This window comes from Planococcus citri, chromosome 4 (genome assembly GCF_950023065.1).
Source record: "Planococcus citri chromosome 4, ihPlaCitr1.1, whole genome shotgun sequence".
Classification (NCBI taxonomy): Eukaryota; Metazoa; Arthropoda; class Insecta; order Hemiptera; family Pseudococcidae; genus Planococcus; species Planococcus citri.
This window is the reverse complement of record NC_088680.1, coordinates 65,944,767-65,965,236: the sequence shown is the minus strand read 5'-3', so window position 1 is coordinate 65,965,236 and position 20,470 is coordinate 65,944,767. Positions and strand designations below refer to the sequence as shown.

The following is a 20,470-nucleotide window of genomic DNA, read 5'->3' as shown; positions in this document are numbered from 1 at the left end:
ATGATTGTGACTCCGATATTACTTGAAAGATATTAAACATGAAGTATTCGTACGGCATACTATATTCAATGCAATATACAATAATGATCCTAGGATACTTATAAATAATGCGAGTAGGACAAAAATATGTATACAGAAACAGATTACAATGCAAATCCAGATAAAAATTAATTCGAATGCGAATTATTCACACAAAAATAAACACAATGAACTACTATTCATCATTATTTTTGTATTATGATTTTAACCAACTCAAATACTTCCATTACTTTCTTCAGTATTCGATTCTGCAACTTCGATGTAGGTAGTACTTTCTTCAGCAGGTTGGACTACGTCAGCTTTATCGATTATAACTTCAATTTTTTCACCAATATATGCAATGTCTTCTCAATTGGTTCTTCATTATCGACTTTTAATAACTTGACGACTCCGGTAATATCCAAATCTTGTATATCCTGGGGTAAAGGAACACCGCGTACCACTCTATCTGATGAATCACTGTAAATAATTCCAATACATTGGCAAAAGTCGTTGATTGTCAACCCACTTCTAAATATTTCGTTTCGTAGATCGTCAACTAATCGGTGTTCACTGAATTTGAGTATTGCTAACCATGTTTCTACTCTCGAATACTTTTTGCCATTCAATAATTCTTTGCCTTGGAATAACAATTCTAATCTAATCTTTCAATTCTTCCACGAACGCTAAGTAACAGTTTGTATTTTTTTACTCGATTCTGCAAAAAACAATTGACACGTTAATTTAATTATTGTCTTTCTAAAAGCTAATAACAATAATTTGGTCTTTTAGTTTTGATCATGTCTATTTCTACTAGAATATGTGCTCTCATGTTAGAGTGTTTCTTGAAATACAAAGGGTGAAACTTACCAACTGTTCTTCTAGGCGAGCTTTTTCCTTCTGCGTCTTCTGTAATTGATCCAGTATAATTTGGATAGTTTGCTTTGATATTTCGTCCGACATATTTGCTTTATAATTTCTAAAATTATTTTAAAACAACTAAACAAGAAAAGAAATGAAATAAACTATCCTGAAGAATGTTTAAAATGAACATCAAAACCCAAAGTCCAAGGTCCAAGGACTGCTGGCACAGATATATACCTACCTATCTATTTGCTGACCCAAACTCACTGACTGCAACCGGTGATTGCTTCAAGTTTGGGCTTTGGGCAGCGCTGGAGAATCGAGTTGAGCATATAAAATTTCAAATTTCGATACAGGAATATCACTAGTAACTCATTTTCTTTCCAAAAAATTACGGTACTGTTAAGAAAATCCTCTACAAGCTCCTCACGAAACAAGTGCAATACATTGGTGATAAATAGCCATAGCTCTCAAATTGCGCCCACACCACGAAAAAAGTTTTTTTTTGTGAAAACTAGGTGAAAACTAGACAATCTGGCTTGTTATCAGTTTGTTGCTTGTAAATTTTATTTCAATTTGATATTTGATAATTTTGAGAAAATGTTTGCAGTTTTCGAGGACAAAATGAGAGAATTTTTAAATAATGCGTGAAGAATTTTCGTACACTTCTCTTATCTTATAGGTTTTTTCATCTAAAAGCAGCGTTTACGATTTCATATATCGTGTGCAATTTTTCTCAAACGTATGTAGCTCAGCTCACCATTCGTTACCATGAATCAAGTGGTTATATTTAATAATAAAACATCTGGAAGAGATAAATTGGCGAGGTAAGTCTGAAGAAATATGTGATCATGTTCACGTCTAAGGCTGTTAAATTATCACAGTAATATTCGGTGTTTGTTTCTCACACAGATTAATTCAGTACGCGAGTAAAGTAGCCTGGTACATTTTGAAAGAAAACAACGCCGCCGGATCATCGGTCGATAAATTCGCCAACTTGGAGTATTTGCTGAGTAATTTTCGACGAAGTTGGTATTTTTCGTTACATTTAGCCGAGATAAAACTCTATTCTCTGTTTTAATTTCGTATTCATCGTACGTTTCAGTTTTGAGATTGGGACGATGCCTGGATACGTTATATTCGGCGATGAATTTGATTCACCACGATGATAAATTAATAAGCTTTAATTGCGCTATATCGAAAATAGCCTACTCTATGTTTCTACTCTGCGATCATATTATTTGGTTCGGCAGAGCTGGTCTTGCCGATATCGATACCTCTCGTTGGAACCGCATCGCTAATAAGTACTGGTTGTTCACGATCGTCATAAACTTAGCTCGAGATTATTTCGAAATCAAAAGACTACTCGCAGGCAGTAAGATGTTCGCTAAGTGTAAATGCAGTGATCCAAAGATGGCTATTAGAAAGCTAATCGAGTTCTCCGAAACGCACAAAGACGTAGTGTTGGATTTAGTGAAAAATAGTTGCGATATATTTATTCCTCTGGCTGCTTTAAATTACGTTAATCTGAGTCCCGCTACTATTGGAATGTTCGGTGTTGTATCATCTATCGTTGGCATTTATACAGTTGTAGATCCTTTCGCTAAGTTACCATTGGCTTGAAGTGTATTTTTCCCTGTGTGTGTTTTTTTTTTTTTTGGATGATGAAACATTTCTAATATTGTGATATGAACATTTTTCCATTGCATTCGCGGTTCGAGTTGCCCATCAATCACATCTTCCTTTTTTTTTTTGTATTTTGTGTGCTTTTTCTCCAATGGGTTTACCAGGTGTGTTTAGGTTTTAAAGATAGGTTTAGGGGGATTTTATTGTGATATTCGTACATTTTTATATAGCATGCACTTTACATTGATGTATTTTTTTTTTTTTTTTTGTATATGATTGTTACACATTACGCAGCTAAGTAATGAGCTAATTTATATATTTTTTGGTCGATTTCCCAATTCTCAAAAATGTCTTACGAATAGGAATCATCTGCAGAAAAAGAAAAGTTTGAGGAAAAAACGTATATTTTTGTGTTTTTCTTTGTACCAGTGTCATACGTTGGGATTTCGTCGAGAGTTTATTTTTATATTACTATTTACATACATTCGTCATTCTATTTCGTATTACATAAACATAATACGTACATCTACTTAATAAATAATGAAAGTACATGAATTTTCTTTTTTTTATATATAAATTAAATTAATAATAATATGCCTACGTACGAGTATAAAATACTTTTTTCAAGTCGTTACGTATCTACCTACTTAGAATGTATATTACATTACATAGTAATGATTTTTAAAAAATAAATAATGGCGTTACAGTTCATAACTGATATCTCGGCCGTATCGCATGTATTTCTGGAAGTAATCTGGCCTCCAACACTTACAACTTCCAGGGACTAAGAACCAATCGTAGTATAATCTCACCTGTCGTAAAAAATCGCACGTTAGATTAAAATTAGTATGAGAGTGTTTAAATATTAAAGTGAAATATTCGATGGTGTTTTTTTTATCGCAATAACTCTAGAAATCGAGTAATTTATTATTTTTTCAACGTAACGCCGCTTGGAAAATTGAAAAATATGTCAATTTTCACGTTCGAAGAATACATCGGTTGATTTAAATTGAGCTTCAGATAATTCTAATGCGAGTAACTATAATTTATATGTGGGTTGATGATTATTTCACCAATTAAAACCGCAAAACAAGTTTTTTTAAATTAGCTGAAAATTATTTTTTTTTAATTCAGAATAAATATCGAATAATTCCTTGTTTTCTCATCACACTTAATACTAAAAAAATTGAAATTATTTTCTGAAAATTAGAGAATTTCTGTTGAAAAGTGATGTGTGCAAATCGTTTTCAATTCGAGGCAATTTTTGCATAACGAGCAACGTTGGATGAAATTTTAAGAACGACGTTAACTGGTACAGGATTTATCGCTCTTAAAGTGGTTTGCAATTTTTCGAACAAGTTGCCATCTATTCGGTCAACTTTTTCTCACTTCAATCGTTTCTATTCAATGGTTAGGATTTTTAATGATGGTTTATGCAATTTTCCATCAATTTTACGCATTTTCATCGTAATTTCATTTAATTTTGATAATTTTTAATCATTTTCAAGGCATTTTACAGTTTTTTAAATGATATAATATTTGACTTGTGGTCAGTTTTTTTTTGTACTTGGGACTTTTTTAAATGAAGGGCTACTCAAATTTTCCCAAATTTCGCTCATTTTTACTAAAATATGTTATTTTTTTGGCGATTTTCAGTGAGTTTTATGTTTCCTAAATTTATTGAACAATTTTTGCCAAGTTTCATTTCATTTTGATAATATTTCAGTTTTTGTATTTTTTAATAATTTTTTGGATATTTTAGGTATATTCGCAGAAAATTTTACTCTTTTATTTTTATTTTTTTTTAGTCTAAATAATTTTTTTTTACAGTTTTTAGTCACAATTTTTCTCAATTTTACGAAAATTTCTTCAAACTTTATTAATTTTTTTTTTGTTACAAAACATTGGGTTAAATTGTACAGTTTTTATCATTTATTAGCCACTTTCAGAAATTTATACAGTAATAATTAATGAAAAATCCTATGCAAGTTTTGCTAACTTTATAAAAGATTTTGGTGATTTTCATGCCAATTTATAATTTTTTTCGATACTTTCAGCCATTTTTGCAAAGTTTCATTTCATTTCAACAATATTCAGTTTTTCTTTTCAAGTTCCTAATATTTTTTAGAAAACTTTGGGCGCGTTTTTGGAATATTGTACTCAAATTTCGCGATGTTTCGCAATTTTATAAAATCATTTTTGGATATTTTCTTAACGTTTCAACAAGTTTTTATACTTTTACCAATTTTTGCTCATTTTTACTGAAATTTCGTCTGTGTTTGATAATTTTAAATGATTTTTTTAATCCCAATTTTATAATTTTTGAACAATATTTTTGGTAATTTTGACAACGTTTCGTTCCATTTTGATAAATAATGATGATATTTTGTTTTTTTTTTTTTAATTCATTTCAATGACTTTTTGGATACTTCAGTCATATTTTTGAGGTACTTGAGACAAATTTGTCGACTTTTTATCAATTCTCAGTCATTTTTAGATGTTTTTATGACGTTTTAACAAACTTGTATGCAATTTTTGATCAATTTCGATCAATTTTTCTACGATTTTTGAGCTAGATTTATCTTTTTTTTTACGATACTTTGAGCAATTTTTACGTTTTAGTCCATTTTGATTATGTGTGATTTTTTAAATCTTTAGCAATTTTTTGAATTCTTTGGGCACATTTTGGGACATTTACTTGAATTGTAATTGCGACGATGCTTCAACATTTTAAAATTATTTTCAGAAGTTTTCCTGGGATTTCAATAATTTTTTTTATATGTTCTTATTTTGAGCAATTTTTTCAAAGTTTCATTTCATGTCAGTTGTGTTAGATTTTTTGTAGCTCTCAAGAAAAATTTACTGTAATTTTTTCAACCTGTGTTTTTTTCCAGAGATTTTTATTTAAATTGTACAGTTTTTTATTCCATTTCAAAGTTTTGTTAATTTTAAAAAAATTAATTTTCAACCCTTTTTTTTTCTTGATACTTTGAGCGTCTCAACTTTAAATTATTTTAAACTTGTTTTAAATATCATTTTAACGAATTTGTAAGTGTCAATTTTTGGGGAAAATGTCAAAAAGCGTCAATTTTTGGCAAAATGGTCAAAAAGTGCACATGTTTGGCACTATTGTCAAAAAGGGTCGTATTTTTGATAAAATTGTCAAAAACTCCTGTTCTTGTCAAGATCGCCCAAAAAAATCCCGTTCTGCTAAAAATGTCAAAAAATCCAGTTTTTTCGTCAAAATTCTCACAGAGTATCAATTTGGGAGAAAATGTCAAAAATGGTCAATTGTTGCTAAAATTCACAAACAGTCTTGTTCTTGCCAAGATCGCTCAAAAAATTTCTATTTTTTGCAAAAATTGTCGAAAAGGTCTACGTTTTTTGTCAAAATTCTCAGAGTGTCAAATTTTTATGAGTTGACGAAAAGTTGTCAAAAACTGTCAATTTTTGGGGAAAAAATGTCAAAAGAGTCAATTTTTGCTAAAATTTCCGAACAGTCCTTTTCTTCTCAACATTACCCAAAAATCTCTTTTTAGCCAAAATTTTGTCAAAAAAATTCAATTTTTTTGTCAAAATTCTTAGAAAAAGTCAATTTTTGAGGGAAAATGTCAAAAAGAGTCAGTTTTTGATATAATTGTCAAGCAATTGCTGTTCTTGGCAAGATTGCCAGAAAAATCCTGTTTTTACCAAAATTTATGAAAAATTCTTATTTTTTTTGGTCAAAATTCTCAAAAAATGTCAAAAAGAGTCAATTTTTGCTAATATTTCTGAACAATCCTGTTCTTTTCAACATCACCCAAAAAATCCCTTTTTAGTCAAAATTGTCAAAAAAATTCAATTTTTTGATCAAAATTCTTGGAAAAAGTCCATTTTTGAAGAAAAATGCCAAAAAGAAAAGAGTCAATTTTTGCTAAAATTTCCAAACAGTTCTGTTCTTCTCAACATTACCCAAAAATCTCTTTTTAGCCAAAATTGTCAAAAAAATTCAATTTTTTTGTCAAAATTCTTAGAAAAAGTCAATTTTTGAGGGAAAATGCCAAAAAGAGTCAATTTTTGATATAATTGTCAAGCAATTGCTGTTCTTGGCAAGATTGCCAAAAAAATCCTGTTTTTACCAAAATCGATGAAAAATTCTTATTTTTTTTTGGTCAAAATTCTCAAAAAATGTCAATTTTTGGGCAAAAAGAGTCGTCAATTTTTGCTAAAATTTCTGAACAGTCCTGTTCTTCTCAACATTACCCAAAAAATCCCTTTTTAGCCAAAATTGTCATAAAAATTCAATGTTTTGATCAAAATTCTTGGAAAAAGTCCATTTTTGAAAAAAATGCCAAAAAGAGTCAATTTTTGCTAAAATTTCTGAACAGTCCTGTTCTTCTCAACATCACCCAAAAATCTCTTTCTAGCCAAAATTGTCATAAAAATTCAATGTTTTGATCAAAATTCTTAGAAAAAGTCCATTTTTGAAGAAAAATGCCAAAAAGAGACAATTTTTGCTAAAATTTCCGAACAGTTCTGTTCTTCTCAACATTACCCAAAAATCTCTGTTTAGCCAAAATTGTCAAAAAAATTCAATTTTTTTGTCAAAATTTTTAGAAAAAGTCAATTTTTGAGGGAAAATGCCAAAAAGAGTCAATTTTTGATATAATTGTCAAGCAATTGCTGTTCTTGGGAAGATTGCCAGAAAAATCCTGTTTTTACCAAAATTGATGAAAAATTCTTATTTTTTTGGTCAAAATTCTCAAAAAATGTCAATTTTTGGGCAAAAAATGTCAAAAAGAGTCAATTTTTGCTAATATTTCTGAACAATCCTGTTCTTTTCAACATCACCCAAAAATCTCTTTTTAGCCAAAATTGTCAAAAAAATTCAATTTTTTGGTCAAAATTCTTAGAAAAAGTCAATTTTTGAGGGAAAATGCCAAAAAGAGTCAGTTTTTGATATAATTGTCAAGCAATTGCTGTTCTTGGCAAGATTGCCAGAAAAATCCTGTCTTTACCAAAATTGCTGAAAAATTTCAATTCTTTTGTCAAAATTCTCAGAAAGTGTCAATTCTTAAGAGAAAAATGTCAAAAAAGTTCATTTTTGATAAAATTGCCGAGCAGTCCTGTTCTTCTCAACATAAAAAAGTTTTTGCTAAATTTTATTCAATATTACCTAATTTTGGCAATTTTTGTTTTTATGATAATTTGTCACCAGTATTTTATCAAATTTTCAAGCAATTTGCAAAATTTAGCTAAATTGCGTTGGGTTTTCAACAGTTTTTGGCAATGTTCCATAATGTGGTGTATTTTTGAAAAAGTTCCCTCCACATTTTGAAATATTTATTTTAATGGTATTTTAATCAATTTTTTATTCGACGCGGTTTTTTGAAAAATTTTAGGGATTCATTTTTATCGAATTTTCTTTCATTTTTGGTAATTTTCAGTGATTGTAATTTTTGCAAAATTTCTCTGCATTTTGATGATTACTTGAGCAATTTTTGGTCAATTTTGACAATTTTTCTGTCACTTTGGACATTTTTTACTGGATTTTTCTTGAATTTTGCAATATTTTATCACGTTTTACCCATTTCTAGTGATGGTTTCCTGAACCAAGGTATTTATTTGGGGTGGTTTTTGATAAACAACATTAGCTGAACGGAAAATCATCACTCTTAAATCTGTTTTCAAATACACGTTTTTATTTGGGGTAGTTTTTATAAAACGACACTCATTTTGAGGGCATCAAGTAGTTTTTGAAGAATGACATTAGCTAGATGGGGAATTATGACTTCTAAGGTGGTTTTTTTCAAATATGCAAATGCACGAGTGTATTTGCGGTACTTTTTAAAAAACGACCTTGCTTAGACGAAAATTCATAACTCGTATTGTCGTTTTTCATGTGCAAGCAATTTTTTCACAATATCTTGTTGAATTTTATCAATTATTTATATTTTTGATGCGATTTTCAACAATTTAGTCCATTATAAAATTATTAAGAAATGATTTCATTAAACTGATGTAAATTTTCTCACGAATATTGTTGTTTTTTGTACGTTTTTGCTCACCTGGAAACATCCTAATTCGTCGACACCGTCGCAGTGTACTTTTCTGGTGTTAGATGATGATTTCGTCTCACTGCTCGAGGGTACAGCTCGTTTGTGTAAATACTGTTGTTGATAATTTCGAAAATCGTCAATTGGAGGAGGATCGTCGCTCATCACCGGACTCCTGTGAACCGGTGGTCTGCGATTTATCGGCGTGATTGTTTCCGGATAATATATTTCAGCTACTAATAAACTAACCCAACGAGGCGAAGATAAACAACCGCCTTCCATATAGAAGCATTTTTGGTTGCTGAATAATCAAATAATAATATAAGGGGAAATTGAGAAAATTTCGAGATAATGCTTTATTTATGTAAAAAAGGTGACGTGATACTTACGTGCATTTGATTACTTCGATGGTTTGAGTGAAATATCCCTCGTACGGTATTTGCACAACGTATCTCCATATACCTTGATGATTTCTAGCGAAAACCGGAGTCGCATATTCCACTCTGGCCGGACAAGGGGTGGCTGGACCATCGGCAGGCATAGGATTTTGGGTAGATGCAGCGTCAGCGCTCGTTCTGTATTCTAAATGCGGGGCGTCTTGACGTTTTTGTGCGTTTACAGACCGAAATACTTGACTTTGTATCAGTTTATAGAGTATACACCATCTGCCGGAAAAAGTACAATGAAACGGATGTTATTTCGCGAATAAATTGCATCGGATTTTTTTTTTTTTTTATTGAATGCAACAGGTGTTGCAGTTGCTTACATTCCTTGATCGTTGTCGCAAAATTTTCTCGATTGTCTGCGAGTAACGTTATCATTTGAACTGGATGTTTGCGAGTTGGTGTCTTGCTTTTTTTCTATCGTGTCGCTCGAATTAGACGAACCGGAGCGTTTTATTCGTTGGTGTAATTTTCTATGTAAATGAAAAAAAAATTGGGTTTATAAGTCATCATTGTGTATGTAGACAAATTTTATGTCATTGGGTGGGAATGGGATATTTCGCTTGTTTTGTGAGATGAAGATTTTTAATTTTTTGCCAGATAGATGGCCTTTGCTGGAGTAGTTTGAAAAGAGGCGAATGAGCTCTTTTCTAGTTCTTTTTTTCCAAAATTTTTATATGCGGATCTGATCTGATGCCTTTTTTTCAGGTGATTGGTTGAAAAAATTATCATTTTTCGTAGATGAATTTGTATATAGGTGGGTAAATGTAGGTCTAATTCTATTAGGTACATATATTTGTACTCACGCGTTGCTTGGTTGCTGATATAAATAATATTGTGGTTCTGCCTGAAGTGTTGCTACTTTTGGAATAGTTTCATCGGCTTTCAATATCGGTAAAGTTCTGCTGAAGAACTCCAACGTTTTATTTTTAATTAACTCGCTGTTTGACAGAAGTAGGTAGAAAAACAATAACGTAATTAGGCAATTAAATAAAAAAATTCATATCAATTAAGTAAGGAGCGTTTTTCCCGAAGCCCAGCGTGGTTCAATTTCAGTTTTGCAAAAGTGAGTTCTTTCTGGTGGTTCTGGAGAGCCTCAGGTTTGCATTAGAGACTGGAAGGTGGCTGAAAATCCCCCCTCGTACTCTTAAATGGATTCAATTAGTCAATATTGGATTGCAAACAAACATTTTTTCTGTCTGAGATAATTTTTGTCAAGCAGAAAAAATTCAAAGTTGTTGAAAAAAATGTAAATTTTTCAAATTTTATCGTAAATTTTTGAAAATGTAAAAGTTTAAACGTGCTGAAAAATTGTCATTAAAAACTGGGGGGAAATGATAAAATTGGGGGGGGGGGATTAAATTTAGCAAAAAATATGCTTTTTGGAAATTTTGTGAAAAAACAGGACTTCTGTTTGGCAAACTTTGAAACAAAACCAGGAGGACATTCTAGCAAGACAAAAGTCTATGCTTTTTGGACATTTTGTCAAAAAGCACAAATTTTTTAACAATTTTAGCAAAAAATACGACCATATTTGACTATTTTATCAAAAAACTATTTTCTGAGAATTTTGACAAAAAGTTGGCAAAAACAGGAGTTTTTGAAAAATAGTTGCTAGAGTAGGACTATTTGGCAATTTTGACAAAAATGGACCTTTTTCGGTAATTTTGACAAAAATGGACCTTTTTCGGTAATTTTGGCAAAAATTAACCTTTTTTGGAAAATTTGGCAAAAACTGTCATTTTTTGGAAATTTTGGCAAACATTGACCTTTTATCGCAATTTTGGTAAAAATGGACTTTTCTTGGCAGTTTTGGCAAAAATGGACCTTTTTCGGCAATTTTGGTAAAAATTGACCTTTTTTGGAAAATTAGGCAAAAATTGTCATTTTTTGGAAATTTTGGCAAACATTGACCTTTTATCGCAATTTTGGTAAAAATGGACTTTTCATGGCAGTTTTGGCAAAAATGGACCTTTTTTGGCAATTTTGGCAAAAATAGACCTTTTTTGGCAATTTTGGCAAAAATGGACTTTTTTTTAGCACTTTTGAATAAATTTGACCTTTTTGGCCTTTTTACCAATTTTGGCAAAAATTCACCTTTTTTTTGGCAAATATTGACCTATTTTTTAAGATTTTTGGCAAAAATTGACCTTTTTTTAAAGGAATTTTGGCAGTTTTGGCAAAAATTAATTTTTTTGGCAAATTTGACAAAAATTGATCTTTTTGACAATTTTGGCAAGAAATGACCTTTTTGACAATTTTGGCAAAAATGGGCCTTTTTACCAATTTTGGCAAAAATTGACCTTTTTTGGCAATGGCGGCTAAAATTGACCTCTTTTTTGGCAGTTTTGGCAAAAATGGACCTTTTTTTTTGGCAATTTTGGATAGATTTGAACTTTTTAACAATTTTAACAAAAATGAACCACTTTGACAATTTTGGCAATAATTGACCTTTTTTGTCAATTTTGGCAAAAATGGACCTTTTTTGGCACTTTTTGCAAAATTGACCTTTTTTTGCAATTTTGGCAAAAATTGACCTTTTTTGGCAATGGCGGCTAAAATTGACCTCTTTTTTGGCAGTTTTGGCAAAAATGGACCTCTTTGACAATTTTGCAATAATTGACCTTTTTGACAATTTTGGCAAAAATTGACCTTTTTACCAATTTTGGCAAAAATAGACCTTTTTTTGGCAATGGCGGCTAAAATTGACCTCTTTTTTGGCAGTTTTGGCAAAAATGGACTTTTTTTTGGCAATTTTGGATAGATTTGAACTTTTTGACAATTTCGACAAAGATGCACCTCTTTGACAATTTTGGCAATAATGGTCCTTTTTTGGGAATTTTGGCAAAAATTGACTTTTTTGGCAATGGTGGCTAAAATTGACTTCTTTTTTTGGCGATTTTGGATAAATTGACCTTTTTGTAGCAATTTTAGCAAAAATTGACATTTTTTGGTACTTTTGTCAAAAATTGATTTTTTTGGGAATTTTGGCAAAAATGGATATTTTTGGGAATTTTGGAAAAAATTGACCTTTTTTGGCAATTTTGGCAAAAATGAACATTTTTTGACTGTTTTGCCAAAAATTAACGGTTTTTAAAAATCTTCTCCGCCTTCAAAAAAAAAACAAAACAATCTCATGAGCAAGTTTATAGCAAAAACAGAACTTTTGTTTGGAAATTATTTTGGAACCAAAAGAGAACTTCTTGGACAGAAAAAGGCGAAAATCAATTCTTTTTGGATGTTTCATTGGAGGGAGGCGGGGGGAGGGGGGAATTCAAAAACTTTGGATTTTAAACTATCGCGAATTAGCATGCCACCAAAAAAGAAGTGACGTGACATAAAAAAGACTTGCGTTTAGGTACCTAATAATTTTTGGAATTTTTGACCAAATTTCGAGTTTGAAAATTGGTGAAATAAATACTTTGCTAAAATGTCAATTTTGTGGTGAAATTTCTCAAAAGCTGGTTATGACTTGGTTGGATCATTTTTACACGTCTGGGATAAGTTTTACGTTTTCTTGTAAAATACACAAAGATGCTGGAAAAAATTCTATTTTTGCTGAAGACGCCAGAATTGCTTGGAAAATTTCTTTCAATTTTTTTTTTCCATAGACTTATAAAGTTCATTTTATTCATTGCCAAAAATGAAATTTCAAAGTTTTCAATTAACTACACTAAAGTTTGGAACATTATTTATTTCTGAATCAAAGTTTATTCATAATTGAATCGAATCATTGCTATAATTCTTCAATTCTCATGTGAATTCTTGAATCATTTTTCAATCAATCGATACTGAAATTTTGGTGAATTTGATCAACACTTTTGGAATTAATTTTTTTAGGGTGAAAAAAATAGGTACTTTTTTGGGGGGTATGAATTAAAATTTTGATCACAATCATGTACCTAGTTAATGCCTGAGCTTTCGGAAAACCCTTCCTCCATTACATTAGTGTACTTGAATATGATTAAAATAGCCTAAAATCATATCGTCTACATAAAAGTAGGTATTAGATACTTACAACGGGTACGGAGTACCGTAAATATTTTGATTCATTGGATTGGCTGGTATGGCCCCTTTGTTGAGATCACCGCATAAATTGTTTAATGATTTTTTATTCGCATTGGGCGAACTGATACGTTTTCCAATACCTTAAACAAACACAAAGCAGTAGGTGTCCAACGTCAGAATACAAGTAAAGTACAGTTCACATTTGACATATGGGAATTTTGATTTTCACTTAAAATATTTGACCATTGTGAACGCGCTGCTCGACTGTCGAGTTGCTTATGTCAAAAATATGAAGTAGTCATCTCGTCCAATAGGTTGGTAGTTTATTGTAATGTCACGAGTATGTATTCGCGCGTATATATAGGCTTCTTTGCCCTACATTGTATGCATACTCGTACAATACTGTATGTATACCCATGTGTAGTATTTTTATACATATAGGTAGGTAGAGGTACTCACTTACGAGTATTTATTTATGCAAGTACATGTAACCGAATATAACGAATATTGGCCATATAGTCTACGAGGTGACGCAGATTCATAGATTATGGACCCCTGCTTCCTAATTCCTACCTATGTACGTAATTAAGTACGATTTTTTCGCGGTCATAAGACAAGAATGAATTTTGGTTTGAGAAATATGCTCGCGGAGAAGTTCTCGTAACCGAACTATCAGAATAGGTAGGCCATATACAAAAGAATCAACTTGAGAATCGAGAAACCGCGAATAAATCAAAAAAACAAATACTCGAACTTAGCTATTCGTTATAGTTGGTCGCTTTGATGCTCTCGTATTTTCCGGTTTGTTATATTTGTACATGCTAACATAGGTACAGTTGTACAGTATATTATGGTATATGATGTGAGGTCTGCGTGAGCAATGAGTATTGTACCATCGGTGTATGTAAGTAGGAATACCTACCTATATGTAATAATATAAGACGTAAAAATGTTAAAGAAGTTTCCTATTACCCTATACCTAAACCTCGACGTACCGCTTATTACATTTATTATTATTTATTCACGCTCTATAAACATGTCAACCGCGTAAATCGACTTCAGACAGATTAATTGGCGACGACGACTCGCGAATGCATATACTCATACCTACTCGTCAGTCTACCTCTTCTTCACTCGAGGAAAACCTTGCAACTACGTGGTGTGGTGCTGCTCTTGCTCACGCACAAAGAAAATTCATCTACGACTACGTAGTACTTCTACGTTGAGAAAAAAGAGCTCAAAAACGCACGTACCAATAAAACGTAGAACGTAGGCAGTGGCACCTAGGTGTATATTTTTTACAAAAGGGGACCGTAATTCGGACTTCGGAGTTAATTATAATGAATTTTCGCATAATTGTTCTCGTTGTATGAATTTGATTTGGGTTCACGTTCAAGCGCGCGAGCTGAAGACTTCCTCATCAATGTGAAGAGTGATGAAGCTGTCGTGAGAAAATGCCTGTACGAAAGTGTAGTCTATACCTCGTACCTCGTGTATTTTATATAATTGTTTTTGTTTACCTTTGTGGCACCTACACCTGACACATAATGTGTAAGTTCAAGTACTAAGTATAGGTGTTTGTAAGCAAGAAATAACTCGTTGGTGAGGTCAATGACCTCGGCATTATATGTAACTGCCCATTATCGAATTTGAATGATTGGAGCGGTTTTTGGTTAAGAATTTGGTGTTAGAAATAGGTATTAAGTATTCGGGTTTTCAAAAATTAAAATTATGCATCCGTAATTTGTCGAAAATTACTTAGCTCCAGTAATTTACCAAAAAATACCCGCACTTTACCCAAAATTACCTGTAATTTACCAAAAAATGAAAAAAATTACTCTTAATTTATCAAGAAGTACGCTCAATTCACCAAAAATCACTTGAAATTTACCAAAAATTGCCAATAATTCTCAAAAATTACTCAGCTTAGTAGTATCTATAATTTACCAAAAATTACCCGTAATTTAGGTACCTACCAAAAATTATTAGACCTAGCAATTTCCCAAAAGTTACCAATAATTTCCAAAAAATCACCAAGCTCAGTAATTCACCAAAAATTACGAATAAAAAAATAAAAATTTATAGAATGTTATCATTCATTACCAGTAATTTACCCAAAAGTACTCGTAATTTACCAAAAATAACTTGTAATTTACCAAAAATTGTCTTTCATAATATACCAAAAATTACTACTTACTTAATAATTTTCAAAGATTACCAAGGTTACTAATTTACCAAAAATTACTCATGTTTTACCAAAAATTACCCGTAATTTACCACAAATTATTACCCATATTTTACCACAAATTACCAGTAATCTACCAAAAAATTACCCCAGTTTACCAAAAATTACTTCATACTTGTAATCTACCAAAAATTACTAATAATTTTTAAACATTACCAAAGTTACCAATTTACCAAAAATTACCCGTAATTACTTGAAAATTACCTGTAATTTGCCAAAAAATTACCAGTAATCTGCCAAAAAATTACCAGTAATTTTCCAAAATATACTCAAAATTTACCAAAAATTACCGTACCTAATTTAACAAAAATTACTCATGTTTTACCAAAAATTACCCAAATTTACCAAAAATTACTCAAATTTACCAAAAATTACTCATTGTTTTACAAAAATGGTCTTTCAGTTACCAAAAATTACTAATAATTTTCAAACATTACCAAGGTTACCATTTTACAAAAAATTGCTCATGTTTAACTAAAAATTACCTGTAATCAGTGTTGTCATAACGAAATTTTTTTTCGTTACGTTATATCGTTTCGTTTCAGATTTGTGAACTTTTTTGTTACGTTATTTTTCTGTTATTTCAAATAAGAAGACGTCTCTTTTCTTTTACTGACCTATAATTGACCTGTTTTCTAATGCATCTAACGTACGAAAAATTCGTGCCCAGCCTGGGAATCGAACCCAGGCCCTCCGGATTGCCGGTCCAGCGTGCATTCCACTACACCACTGAGGCAACGAGATTAATCGCCGTTTTAGATGCATTATCAAACAAGGTACGTTTCCGAGACCAGTACAAAGACTAGGTACATCGGAGGTTTTTGTATGTGCCGAATACACATTCGTTGCACAGATAATCCCGTTACGTTATGTTTTTCGTTTAACGTTATTACATCATTTTGTTTTTCCGTTATTTCGTTATTTTGTTTCGTTTTTCGTTATAGCACAAAAATGCCCAAATTGGGGGTTTCTCTGAAAAAAACTGAAAAAAGTACAAGATTGGTCAGTATACCTGAAGTGTACCTTCATTTCTCAGTAACTTTATGCAATTTCATTCCAACTTTTAGTTTTAAGCACTTTTCTCTATTTTTGCAACATTTTTTTAATAGGTGAACTTTTATGTCAATTGAGCCACTTTATGCAAAGTCAAAAATGAGCCCTTTTCTACAAAGTTTGTTCAAAATTCCGTTAAAAGGAGGAAAAATTTAAAATTTGAAAAAAGTCTTACCTATTGAAAAAAAAGCAGGAGTTCAATAGGACTAATGGGGCCAGTATAGGACCTGTTAGACACCTTGATTTTTCAATACATGTGTATATTTCTGCTCATAAATTTTTACATCAATTTCATTTTCAAGTAGGGGACCCGGCCCTAAGATGGCGCAATTTTTTTTCTGAAGCCTGGTGCTCCTAAAGTATCTAACCAAAATGGACAAAAATTTGATGGAAGGTCCCTCAGACTATCTACTACTTACCACTAGAAACGTAAAACTTTTGGTTTCAATCTCTTGTCTCAATCAAATGAACTGTGAATCAGTTCAAATGTGCCAACGGCGCAAAACCATTCCTAAGACGGCGCAAATTCAATTAAAATGTAAAACTGTAACTATATCGTTTGAATTCGATTGAAATTATTATTTTAAATGTATTACGATCCCTAATTTACCTCCAATTTTTTTGTTTGAGGCTGTTAGAAGTTTTTGGGTATGATTTATCGTTACGACAAAAAAGGGGGAATGCACGACAAAAATAAGGGGTTTAAGCGACAGAAAAAATAAATACCACGGCCCACAAAAAACACGACAAAAAAAGTACTTCAACGACAGGCATTTTATATTGGACGGTAAAAAAATGCATTCAACGACAAATAATTATTTTACACGACAACCGGATAAGCGAAATTCACGACACAATAGTATCTAGGAACGACTAATTTTATGATTAAAAAACGGCAATTTATACAATTAAAAAGAGACTACAAAGACTACACATTTGCAAATTGATAGGAAAAAAAAGTTTCATTGCACCAATAGTGCCCTTTTGGATTTATCTGGCCTCCCAAGTTTGCGTTTTTGGCCGAAGGAAATGGATTTCGCCTCGGGGGGGGGGGGGGGTTCCCAAACCCATTTCTGACAACTTTGCATTCCAAGTACATGTTTACATGTTGTTCTTTTCATGAAATAAAGGCATGAGCAAGTTGATAATTTCAAATTGTTCGGTACAATGCTGATTTTCCAAATTCCATGTGTGAGTTTGAGGAATTTGTCAAAAGTTTTCCAATGTTTGTCTGCAGATTTGAAGGTTTTGATCAATTTGGGAGTAATTGAGTGTTTGGCTATGCTGGAGATGGTGAAAAAAAAGGAAGCAGCGCTGGAATCGCCTGGAATTTGAATCACTTGTTTGTTTTGAGCAGCCCATTGATACCCAGAGATCCACTCCTTTAAAGACACATCTAGAGAAGTGGCAAAATGTAGACAGTTTTTAATTACAACTTTATCATATTCTATTGAACCAATTATGTGCAGTTCAAACACTACACCCAAGTACAGAATGATTTAGTTGTCGCTGAAAATCATACTTTGTCGTTCTAACGCTCATATCTGTCGGGAGAACTAGTCGTGATTCATAAACAAAAATAGTCGTGATGACTACCTGTTTAGTCGTTTAAAAGCTTCTGTTTTTAGCACCTAATTTGTCGTTAATACCCCTCTTATTGTCGTAAGACTGGCCTGTCGTTCAAACCACCTTTTTTGTCGTTCGATTAAATATTTCCCGAAGTTTTTTTAGTGATTTGGCTGACAATCCCACTTTTTTCAATATTTTCGCAATAATACCTTTTTATGAAATATTTTGAACAGAAACATGTAAGATTAGGCACACTATATACACTACTACAGGATTCACCTAAATCTACCTGTTTTTGTTGCTGAAAAGCGCCTGCTTTTGCGGCTGCGCCATCATAGGACTGGTTATACAAATTCAAATTTCAGTCAATTTATGAATGAACATGAACTCTAATGAAAAAACTGAGTAGCGCATTAGAAAGTAGATGAAATTTCGCACATTATAAGATACTTTCAGTCACTTTTAGAAATGAAACCAATTTGAAAGAGCTTCCACCAAAAATTCGAAATGATCGAATTTTTAAGCAAGAAAAGAAAAATACGTTTTCAAGAACGCAAGGTAATTGTTCAAGCGAATATGACTACAGTAAAAAGTCAAGAATGTGAAGCACAAAGACAGGGTGCAGTTGGTTTTTACATCAGCGCTGCCAGATGCCAGAAATTTGAATTGCGCCGTCTTAGGAACTGCGCCATCATAGGGCAGGGTTCCCTACAGTATTTTTCAATTTTCAAACCAACTTTTTCAATTTTTTATTGATTAATCATTTTTTAATCATTTTTCCCAAAAAATTGAAGAAAAAAGCGGAAAAAAAAGCGGAAAAAAAACGAAAAAATAACGGAATTTTTTTCGTTTTCCGTTTCGTTATAGCATTAAGATTTTTTGTAACGTTATAATTTCGTTACGGTTTCTTCTGCAACAAATTTCGTTTTCGTTTATCGTTACGTTATTATAACGGAAAAAATTCCAGTTTTTTCCGTTTTTTCGTTTTTTCGTTACGTTATGAATAACGTTATGACAACACTGCCTGTAATTACCTGAAAATTACCCGTAATTACCTAAAAATTACCCGTAATTACCTAAAAATTACCCGTAATTACCTAAAAATTACCCGTAATTTACCAACAATTACCCCAATTAACCAAAAATTACCCGTAATTTACCAAAAATTGTCTTTTGTTTATCAAAAAATAAAAATTACTAATAATTTTAATAGCTTTCCAAGATTTCTAATTTACCAAAAATTACTCATGTTTTACTAAAAATTATTATCCGTATTTAATCATTAACCACCCGTAGTTCACCAAAAATTACTAATAATTTTCAAAGATTACCAAGATTACCAATTTACCAAGAATTACGCATGTTTTTCCAAAAAATAGAAAATAAAATACGATACCAACAATTGTCTTTTATTTATCAAAAAATAAAAATTATTAATAATTTTCAAAAATTACTTACCAAGATTACTAATTTATTAAAAATTACCAAAAAAGATTACCCGTATTTTACCAAAAATTACCCGTAATTTACCAAAAAATTACCCCAATTTGCCAAAAAAGTACCCCACTTTACCAAAAATTACTCGTAATTTACCAAAAAAATTTTCATTTACCAAAAATTACCCGTAATTTACCCAGAATTATCCGTAATTTACCAAGAATTACCCGTAATTTACCAAAAATTACCCGTAATTTACCAAAAATTGTCTTTTATTTTATCAAAAAATAAAAATTACTAATTAATTTTCAAAGGTTACCAAGGGTACTTATTTACCAAAACTTACCCATAATTTACCAAAAAATTACCCGTAATTTACCAAAAATTGCTAAGCTTGATACTTAATTTACCAAATACTTGTTCAATTTACCAAAAAAGTAATTAACCAAAACTGTGAGTAATTATTACCAAAAATTATACCAGTAATTTACCAAAAATTACCTACGATTTGTCAAAAATTACCTAACCTATTTTATCAAAAATTACCGGTGATTATAATTCACAAAAAATCGTCGGTAATCACGAGAAATAGGTATCTACGTATTAACGATTTTTGATATCTAATTTTTGCATCTTCAAAATCAAAAGAGTTTTATGAAAAAAAAAATGATGTAAAAACTGGCGGTTTTTTCCCATTTATTTATGGCATTTGGTCAATTTCTTTGATCATTTTCAATCATTTTTTCGCCAATTTTGGGTATTTCATCGACATTTTTACAACTTTTGAAATATGTACCTACGTTATCAAATATGATTTTACTCTAATTACTTTATTCAAATATTTATTGGCTTAATAAATACTTTGGGTCATTTTTTTATTCATTTTAGCACCGTTATGAAATATGCGTTATTTTAGTTAGGTTTCGTCAATTTTCAACAATTTTAGTATAGGATTTTGGGAAATGTGACTGATAATTTTAAGCAGATTTCTTGGTATTTTTCATTTTTTGCTCACGTTTACTTAATTTTATTGAAATTTCGTCAATTTTTTTCTTCTTTAATCATTAACGATTTTCATATCGTATTTTTGCTCATTTTCAAGGGTTTTAGGTAACTTTATCGTGAATATTTGATCTAATTTGTCAAGTTTTTGTCATTTTTAACAATTTTAA

General features: G+C 31.2%; 2 protein-coding genes, 1 long non-coding RNA gene and 1 other non-coding gene across 4 annotated transcripts in view; 1 reads left to right on the top strand and 3 right to left on the bottom strand.

Annotated features, from left to right (window-relative positions):
• Nucleotides 1-44: 44 nt before the first annotated feature.
• On the bottom strand, nt 45-1,218 carry LOC135843410 (uncharacterized). The gene is made up of 2 exons (XR_010558315.1): nt 889-1,218; nt 45-736 (listed from the first exon to the last, which is right to left on the bottom strand). It is a non-coding gene; the product is annotated as an uncharacterized LOC135843410 (long non-coding RNA).
• Nucleotides 1,219-1,427: 209 nt separating this feature from the next.
• Pex11 (peroxin 11) lies at nt 1,428-3,059 on the top strand. The gene is made up of 3 exons (XM_065361284.1): nt 1,428-1,709; nt 1,795-1,910; nt 1,988-3,059. Exons 1-3 carry the CDS (start codon nt 1,654-1,656, stop codon nt 2,503-2,505), a joined length of 690 nt encoding a protein of 229 aa, XP_065217356.1. The 5' UTR covers nt 1,428-1,653; the 3' UTR covers nt 2,506-3,059.
• spz6 (Spaetzle domain-containing protein 6) overlaps nt 2,895-20,470 on the bottom strand; it is a 37,304-nt gene continuing 19,728 nt past the window's right edge. The window contains exons 3-8 of the mRNA XM_065361275.1: nt 13,005-13,134; nt 9,793-9,927; nt 9,310-9,459; nt 8,933-9,208; nt 8,556-8,844; nt 2,895-3,320 (exon numbers count right to left, since the gene is read on the bottom strand). Coding sequence (XP_065217347.1) covers nt 3,210-3,320; nt 8,556-8,844; nt 8,933-9,208; nt 9,310-9,459; nt 9,793-9,927; nt 13,005-13,134 — 1,091 coding nt within the window. The 3' untranslated portion in view covers nt 2,895-3,209. The remainder of the gene's footprint in view (nt 3,321-8,555; nt 8,845-8,932; nt 9,209-9,309; nt 9,460-9,792; nt 9,928-13,004; nt 13,135-20,470) is intronic.
• On the bottom strand, nt 15,902-15,976 carry TRNAA-GGC (transfer RNA alanine (anticodon GGC)). The gene has a single exon. It is a non-coding gene; the product is annotated as a tRNA-Ala (tRNA).